This window comes from Theropithecus gelada, chromosome 2 (assembly GCF_003255815.1).
Source record: "Theropithecus gelada isolate Dixy chromosome 2, Tgel_1.0, whole genome shotgun sequence".
In the NCBI taxonomy this organism is placed as follows: domain Eukaryota; kingdom Metazoa; phylum Chordata; class Mammalia; order Primates; family Cercopithecidae; genus Theropithecus; species Theropithecus gelada.
The window spans coordinates 142,891,602-142,901,245 of record NC_037669.1 but is presented as its reverse complement, the minus strand read 5'-3'; the positions used below and the strand labels follow the sequence as shown (position 1 = coordinate 142,901,245).

The window sequence follows — 9,644 nt, the reverse complement described above, 5'->3', positions numbered from 1 at the left end:
ATTATGCTTCTTTGTAAATTTTGCTTGTCTGTTGTCCAGACCAATGAACACCAAAAACAGAACATTTCTATAGAAAATTCCCAATAAGTCCGGGAATCCTGTCACTTGAAAGAGCCTAACCCTGTAAGTAAGGAGAAAAATGCCTGTTACCCTTCCAGGGAGGCTGATACCTGCAGCACCTGGTAGAAAGGACAAGTGCCTAACTGAGGTGATGATCCCACAGGTACAGCAATGGCAATTTACAGACAGGAGAAAGAAGAGGAGAAAGAGGATGAGGGAGAGAGAGTAGGATAAAGAAACCAAAAGACAGGAAGCCGTTAGCAACAGGGGCCACATAACCTGCAAACTGGGAACAAAAAAGGGGGAAGAACAAAAGAGAACTTTAAGGACAATGAAAGTAAACAACAAAATGGTAGTGAATACTTTATTTTGTTGTAAACAAGTTAGTTTTGAAGGTATTTCCTCGTAGTCCTCCTGCCCTCACTCCTCCCCCGTTCCTATGACGCTGATCAACTGCTTTATTCAGTTTCCCATCTTTCTTCTGGCCCAGTCATCTCAGCCTTTCTTTTTTTAAACACGTGATCCCTAGTGCTCGTCCTTGGAGGGCAAAAGGCTTTCCATATGTTGGAAAAATTTGAATCTCATAGTACTCACAACAACTAGCAGCATTGTAAGTTTTGATGCATTCATTTGGATTGGAACATTCTCAATCAGTCCTTCCGCTCTAAGTAAATATTTGTTTCTCACAGAACACAAGGCAATTCAAAGGGCCTCTTGTTAGAGATTTATAGGTGTATGAATGGGAAACATCATACAAGCAGTGAAAACAAAAATCTTTCCAGGTTGTCGGATTTTCTCCCTCTTGGTCTCATAAAAAGCAACTAGACATCTTTAATTTAAAAAATACATGCACATATATACAATAGTGATTGGAATGTTATTTTTATCCAAAACATTATAGAGTTTATCTCAGATATACTGAGGACTCTCACTCAGTCTGTAAATTACCCCCAGAGGGTGGTTTGTTTCCTCATTCCTTAAAAAAAAACATAAGTTTACTAAATGTAAACACTGACATCCTGTGAAGATGCCAGTCTTTACAGGCCTTTGTAAAAGTAGAATATGAGGAGTATGTTACACCAGTACAATGTTTTACAAATGAATACAAGTAAAATATATAAATTACAATGAAATAGAGGAAGATTGTGGCTCTGTCCTGGGGTGGTTCTTTTAGCAGTCATATTGCTGTAAAGAAAATAAAATACCATTAGGTTATAATCAGGATAAATAATGATGACATTTTAGTCCTTTAAATTCCTATTTTAAGCAAACATAAACAGACTGACCTCAGCTTCAGCAAAACTTAGGCCAACCATACTTAGGGCTTAGACAATGCTCACGAAATGTGTCCTAAACAAAACTGGATCCCTTGTCCTCTATGAATAAAAGCCACCGAAAGGGCCCATGGAAACTGCAGGATACTGATGTTGCATTGCTTTGAGTGCATTTGTGTAGGGTATTAATCTTAGGGATTTAAAAGATAATGCCATGGAAGTTTCACACCGATATGAGCTCAATGTGGGTAACCTTTCAAGTTAAATGCTACCGAGTTATAGACCTGACTCTTCTACATGAAAAGCTCTGCCCTTTGAAAGTGTCTTTTGTCCTATAAACAAAGGTAACAGATCTTCCCTGTAGTATCTGGGAAGAAGCCACCCCTACAGCGACTCAGCTGGGAAACCCAGTGTATTTACTACCCCAGATCAGAGGAGAGTATCACTCCCTGCCACATCACTTCAGCCATTTTGGTCATCGGCTCTTTATGCTTGTCCCCAAAATGTACTAAGTGAGTGCATTTAGTACAAGTAATCACTTAGTTTGAACTCTGCCTTGTATGAAATTCAAGGCTAAAGGTAAGCTGCATTACAGCAATCCCCAGAGGATACTTCTCTGCCGTTCCCCAACCATATTGCTTGAAAAAAGCTCCATATTGAAGGTTTCCTACTCCCTTATTTTCTTGGAAATTTGCCAAAGAAATTATTAATCTTGCTATACTTGCCTGATAAGGAAGACTAGATTTCATTTTAACTTTCCCAAAAAATTACAGAAAGTTTCCTTTTATTTTCAGCAAAGTTCTTCATGGTGGCAATGGACTTTTAATTTTCATTAGGTTTTTGTCTTATTTTTAAAAGAAAATTAACAGATCTGGCACCAGAGGAGTAATTGGTTTGAAAAATATAAGACATAAAATAACCCTCTCAAAGATAGGATCAAAGCTGGACTGACATCAATTCAATAATATATATATTTTAGGAGGATATAGAAACAAGAACTTTCACTGCTACAAACAAATGCATTTTTTTTTCTCCTAAATCATATCAGGAAACAAGTGCTTCCTGGTTTTCTTTCACAACGAAAGGCTTTTCATGAGCTGCTGTTCAAAGGCTGCTAGTGATTCTCCGTACTTACTGCTTAGGCATTTTTATGACTCCTTATTAGGAAGGAATTGTAGAAAATCCAGGAGAACAGCAAGTGTGGAATAAAGGTTAAATGTAGGAGCTTTTGCATAAAATGACTCAAGGTTTGAAGCCTGTCATTTCCTGAGTAGGTGATCTTAAGCCTATTGCTTAATATTTGAGTCATAGTCTTATCTGAAAAATGGGTTTAGTATAGTGCCTGATGCATGGCATGGTTGGCTATTACTTATGTATACTAGTTGGGAATATGACAGCAAACAAAGAGTAGACATCGCTTTTTTTCTGTCTCTGCAACCAGAGCAGAGGCAGTGAATTAGATCCTGAAGGGAGCGCTGTGTCTATGGGCAGCGTGCTCCTGTGTGCATAGAACCAACTGCAAAGAACTAAGACAATCCTGTGACTGTGAGACTCGAGGAAGCTTGTTCCTGACAGCTGAAGTGAATGCTATAATTGTGTTGCTACAAAGATGATACCAGAATAAATGCTGGTAGGTCGAGCATGTTTGGCTTTGCCTTTTTCTTTATGATGAAAACAATGGTATATTAACACCAGGGCCAGACTATGACATTTTTATGCAGGTTCTTACCTGTTGGCGAGAGCAGCAAAAGCCACATATGCCTCCAAGCACTCCATTTATTACTTGAATAAGACACAAGATGAATTCAATTCCACCAAGAGCCAAGAGGATAGAAAACAGAGATACATTCCACTCCACAATGTGCTTGGGTTCAGTGCACTGGGACCATGTGGAGGTATCCAGAAGGTACCTGTGGGTAAAAAGAGAAACTTCTGACACATGGCCATACTTAGGGGATACTTCATAAACTACTTTTGTTTGGTGGTTTTTCATTCAGAAAAAAAAGAATGAATTTTTCAATATCCTGTGTAAGTTTCTTCCAATGCACGTCATTCCATAAAATGGAGGAATTTAGCCCAGATCCTACTATAATGATAAACATAAAATTATAATTTATAATTTTTGACCTCTAATCTAGGATGACATGGTCAGAAATTCTCACCTTATAATGATGTTTATATTCCCTAACAGACATCTGAATTCTTATAAACAAAAATAAAAACACAGAACTGTATTTATGCTGTGTTTAAAGCTAGGTAAAATTCATGTATGTGTATGGAAGTAACCTATGAGCAAATGTGGAAAAATGAAAATAATTCATGTGCTAACGTAATTATAGGTGTTTTTTAAAACTGTTTTCTAATTTTATTGTTGTTATTGGTATAAAGATGGGTATTTGTATTCAATATTGAGTGAATACTTACAAAATACAATCTCTTTAGGCTAGTTTTTTTTAACTTTAAAGTATTAATTTAGATCATTTTATTACATCTCAATTTGTTACTTTTGAAAATTATCCAAATTCTGGCAAGTTTGGAGATTTAATATGCTAGAATTTTTCAATTGAGACCTTTGGAACAAAGCTATTTTTTGCTTTTAAGGAATAAATTAATTTGCAACATGAAGCACAGGGGGATTAAACCTAACTAATTTGATAGCTCTTTACTTTTTTTTGAGACAGAGTCTCACTCTGTTGCCCAGGCTGGAGTGCAATCGCACGATCTTGGCTCATTGCAACCTCTACCCCCCAGGTTCAAGCCATTCTCCTGCCTCAGCCTTCCAAAGTGCTGGGATTATAGGCGTGAACCACCACGTCCGGCTGATGCCTCATCACTTTCATGATGCTGTGCCCAAGGGTCCATAATAGCAGGTAGCACACTGCATTCGCTCATTCAACAAAGATTATTGAGCACGCAGTGTGAGTCTGACACTGAGCCAGAGCTGGGGATATAATGGAGCACAGGGCACGGGCTCTGTCCTGAAAGAGCATGGCTTCTAAAGGAAGAGACAAGTCACAAGTAATCTCAATGCAACAGATACGCTGATCAGTAAACAAAGTATGGAAGAGCCACAGAGGAAGGGCACCCAACCTAGTCCAGGGAGAACACCTGCTTATATATCTATTCAATAAGGCTGAGCTCCATGAAGGTAGGAGCCAGACCTATTCATCATTGTATATCCAGCCGCTAGCATAGTATCTGACACACAATAGCCCCTCAACACATTTTAAAAGCAGTTGAATGATAAATAACAACATGAAGTTACTTGGTGAAATATCAGCAAACCGTACCGAGGTGATACCTGACTATAGATTATAGGATTTAGTCAATTTTATAAATACCTGGATATTCTTCCAGTATGAATTCTACTTCTGATAGCTCTCCTAGAATTTCAGCCTTTGCTACAGAGTATTTGGATTCTTAACGAAATATAATACAATCATGTGGGAAAATCAAGGTTTGACTTGATTCCACAAAGAGGCCTGGTATAATTCTTCTCTTATCACGACTTCCTGCCACAACAGAACAAAGGGGCTTGGAATTTGAGACCTAACTTTAGAATAGTTCATTGAGCCAATCAGAGATTATAGTTGTTCATTTCAAAAAAAGTTCTGTCTTTGTGGCTCTGACTTGCTGCATGTCAGCAGAACAAAAATCTGTACTTTCAGGTCGCAATGTAAAAAAAATTCTTTGGCTCTACCTGGCTCCCGGGCAACTAACCTGTGGCTTGTGACTGTTAGTTATTTCCCATATTGAAATCCTTGGACAGTTTTAAATGAAGAATGACGTAGAACAGAAGGAAGATTTCTTGTAGAATCCACGGTGGATAATGGGAGGGGCAAACAGTCAAATAGCTATAAAAACCATTTAGCAATACTACCACCGCTACCTGCTTTATGGCTGCATCAGTCATGACTTTTCTTAGAAGTATGTTTGTGCAATAGTTTTGTATGTTTGTACGTATGTGAATAGCCATTTTCTACTAGTACATCCAGTATATTCTGATAAAAGCTGAGTCATGATTGATCACGGTTTTGAACACCAAAATTTCAAACTTCTGTAAGTATCAATTTTCCTTCAAAGGCTACCATTGGATTATGTTTATTGTAAGGTAGTAGATAATACTAACAGTTAACAGTGGCAGTTGCTCACGATGTGGCAGCCTCTGTGGGGAACATTTTACATATTATTTCATTAATTCTCATGACAATCGCAATTGATTTTATTTTACCAGTGGAGTAACTGAGATGCAGAGAGCTCAGTTTACCTTTTCCTGTAGGTAAGTGCAGAGCTGGGATTGAACCCAGGTAATTCAAATTCACGATCTCATAACTATGCTAAATTTATGAGATTCGTATATCCTCACTACATCCTTTAAATTCATGGGGACAAACACTCTTGATAATATAATTCGTTATTAATATTATTTTTAATCATGAATCTCAAAACTAAACCTTTCAAAATTCACTTCAGAAAGTTGAGTAGGGAAAAGGTAAACTCAGAATCAACTCCTGCTCAAAGAAACATGTCATTCATTCATCGCCACATACATCCGTTTCTATCAGCTGTGCTGTTTCTGTTCTTGATAACTGATAGAAAAAATTAGTATCAACATAGAATGGCGGAACAGCACCAATTATCCTGATATTACAATTGTGAATAGGCCTTACTTATATAGCTTAGTAACTAAAAAAGGGAGCATTGTACATAGTTCATATGTTTTATATGAGTCTATGTGTGTATAGGGGTAAGGGCATGATTTGCCCTGGGTTTGAGTTAAATTCATATAGTTGCCATTCTTATTATATATGGATTCTATAATACTTTCTTATAAAATAGTAAAATGTATTACACGTAATCAGCCAATTGTTCTGGTATGTATGAAGTAATTGAGATGCACTGTGTGAACACAAACTCTACATCTAGACTGCCTGGGTTCAAATGCTAACCGCCACTTTCTGGCAACGTGACCTTGGATGAGTTACTTCATCTCTCTGGGATTTCGTTTCCTCATCTTTAAAATAGGAAGTCATTTCATAGGGTTATTATGAGGACGGAATTACTGATTCTATTCAAAAGCACTTTGTATTTGGGAAGCTGAGGAAGGAATATTGCTTGAGCTCAGGAGTAGTAAGCTATGATTGTGCCACTGCATTCTGGCCTGGGTGACAGATCGAGACCCTGTCTCTGGGGGGAAAAAAAAAAAAGAAAGAAAGAAAGAAAAGAGAAGAAGCATTTAGAACTTGTTTAGGTCAGGGACTGGGCATCCATCCTTGGATACCTATTGCCTAAACCATGCCTGAGTCAGTGAGAATAAACAGTGGCTAGGTGGGTGGATGGATGGATAAGTGGATGCCTATCTGGTTTGATGGAGCTGCCACTATATATATGTGGTGGATAAAAATGTGTAGGCATGTAGAGAATAATTACGTACTGGCCCTCGGTGCTGGCAAAGGTGTAGTTCCACTGGCCGAAGGAATCAAGACATAGTGGTCCTTCTGCCAAGCCGAGGGCTGCCACAATGACACAGTAGCCAGATCCTGCAATTCCAATGAGAGCAGCCAGTACAGAAGAAAGCATCTAGGGAAAAGGAGAAACACAGGAAGTGAGCCACAGAGTGCCACAGCTACATCTCAGGAGCCATTTTCATCACCAAGGCAGGAGGACCTACCGCACATCGTTTGCCACAGTTTTCATGGCCACAGCAGCCACAGCAGTCATCCTGTTCCAGCCCAATGAAGACAAATGCTGGCAGGAGCATCTGGTTAGGAAACAAACAAAGTCAAGTCATTGACTTGCCCAGGCTCATATGGGTCGGGTTAGGCATCTCTTGGTAAAATATATTTATTTCTAATGATGTTAACTGGCTTTGATTAGGTCGACCTAATCAAACCTTTGATTAGGTTTGAGCTACTTTGATTAGTAGCTCAAAGAATGTAAGCCTCTAAGAAGGAAAAAAAACATCTAAATGTCGTATCTGCTTGTTTTCAAGTAATCTGTCAAAGCATTTTTTAGGTGAGGGTGTAACGTGGGAGGAGTAAAATAATAAACTATAAATGTGTTTATTCCACAAGAGTTTGTCATACAGTCCCAGATACAAATTCTGTTTTGGAAATAGTAAACCCTTTTTTTTAAATCTGATTTTTTCCCCTTGTAAAACGCAGAAGATACCAACAAATCTTTAATAGAATAACTGAAACTTTTTTGTAAATGGGAGACATGAAAGCTATATATAATAAATATTAACTGCTTCCTTGATTATACAAATGCATAGTTTTAACTTAACATTATTAAGCTCTTAAGATAAAGTAAGCATGAAATACTTCAGGTTCAAGATCGAAAGAAACTTAAGTGTGATGTTATGTTTAAGACAAATAATCATGTTAACAAGATAATAATGCCTAAATCGGAGGCAGACGGGCATGGTGGCTCATGCCTGTAATCCCAGCACTTTGGGAGGCCAAGGTAGGAGGATCACTTGGGCCCATGAGTTCAAGACCAGCCTGGGCAACATGGTGAAACCCCATCTCATTAAATAAAATAATATTAAATAACATCTCATTAAATAGATAATTTAGGGCAGATTTGCCATGCCATAATCAGTGTATTAGGTTTAAACGTTTTAGTATCTTTTACTTGATTAAGAAAATGTATCATGTATGGTACCATTTCATAAAATTTCTCTTTAAAATTTTTAATCCCAGTACTTTAAAGTAGCAAACTTAAGTTTGTTCACATTCTTTCCATGCTGTGGTTGAAGCTAATGCTTTCAGCTCCCAGGTTGGCAGGGAATTTCCTTTCACTTCAATCAAAAACAAATCTTGGAAAAAACAACACATTCCACTGTTAGCTTCAGACACCGACCTGCTGCTAACTGTAGGGTTTTTCCAAGATGCCACACCCCAGCCTTACATAAAGGAGAAAGCTTAGAGTTCTTTTAAAATAGCAGTGCACTCACAATGCATTATTTTTCCCTATCACAGATGGATGAAAAGAAACAGCAGAGAGTTTGGATTCAAAAGTGTTGATTTAGGCAGAGAACCAGCCAACCCCTCCCGGCTCCCCAGAGCAAATGTTAAATGACTACCCGCTCTAGCAGAAACTCTACAGTCTCTCAAATCTGATTTAAGAGCGAATATCTGTTTCCTACCCATAGAGTTTAGCAAAAAGGCAGTTCACTTTTAGTTGAAAGAGGGTTTTGTAAAACAACATCTAATAAAATTACTAGGCTATACTGTACTTACCTCCCTTTTGTATAATCTGCTTTCAAAGGAATGAACAACAAAAAAGTCCCTTGATTTGGAAATATACATTACAAAAAACTTTCCATGAAAATACATAATGAAAACATCTAGGAAACAGGAGAGAATTCAGTAATAATCCTGAATGACTTACCAGCAGGCCCCCTCCTACGATGCCAGAAAAGAACCACACAAAGCGGCTGAGGTGGTTTTCGGAGGCATACTTTGTTTCCCCATTGGGAAAGTAAAGCAAAATATTAGCTATAATGCACAGGAGGGCGAGCCCCACCAGAGAATGTCCGATGCATCGTGCACACTTCCCGTAGCACATGGTGGTCTGCTAGGTTTTCTCCCCTTTCTCTTTGTCTTCAGCTCAGTGATACCCCAAATTAGATGAAAGTGTGCCCTTCTGGTGGAGAAACCAAACACCACTCTCAGCCCATTCCTGCTACCTCTTAAATACTGCAATTCTTAGTCACTGAGTGGATGAGGTACTTTGCTTTCATTGGTCCTAATGGCAGGCTCTGGCTGTGGTGCGAAGAGGCAGGGGGAATGTCCCGCCCTTCAGACGAAATCCTTGGGACAGGCAAAACCAGGGGCAGGACGTGAGAAACAGCCTCAGTTATAGGCAACAGGGAAAATGATTAATCTTGAACAAGGCATTGACTGTGCAACTCCTCCACAAGATAAAGAATCAACAGGAAAGCCTAACATGACTTTCCAGTAACTGCCAAGTGTCCGAGATGCGACAGCCCTGGTTGAGGCTTTGAAAGACAGTGGGCTGTGCCCCTGCTCCATGCAGCTGTTTGGACAGCTTCCAGTCTGAGAGCTCTGTGTTCATTTCTACCTTTGCGCTGATTTAATTTACAACCTGGGGCAAATATCCTGAGCTCATTTCCTTGCCTATTAAATACAAGGTGTCTGAGACATCACCCATGGATTTGAGGAGGCTGTTGGGGAAACTACCGGGGAAACTACCGAGCAAACTTCTTTACTCTGCTACAGCAAGCTCTGCAGGACGGATTTCAGTGCTCAGCCTCCCTGGATATCTGCCCTTAAAACAAATCTG

The 9,644-nt window shown here is 38.9% G+C and overlaps 1 protein-coding gene across 2 annotated transcripts; it reads right to left on the bottom strand.

Annotated features, from left to right (window-relative positions):
- Positions 1 to 410: 410 nt before the first annotated feature.
- On the bottom strand, positions 411 to 9,451 carry TM4SF1 (transmembrane 4 L six family member 1). 2 transcript variants are annotated; one of them, XM_025377640.1, is made up of 5 exons: positions 8,730 to 9,451; positions 7,006 to 7,095; positions 6,769 to 6,914; positions 3,044 to 3,244; positions 411 to 1,245 (listed from the first exon to the last, which is right to left on the bottom strand). In XM_025377640.1, the coding sequence occupies exons 1-5, from the start codon at positions 8,904 to 8,906 to the stop codon at positions 1,098 to 1,100; spliced, it is 762 nt and encodes a 253-aa protein (XP_025233425.1). In that variant the 5' UTR covers positions 8,907 to 9,451; the 3' UTR covers positions 411 to 1,097. The 2 variants fall into 2 exon arrangements, with proteins under 2 accessions (XP_025233425.1, XP_025233426.1); XM_025377641.1 differs by having other exon boundaries at positions 3,064 to 3,244.
- Positions 9,452 to 9,644: the final 193 nt, after the last annotated feature.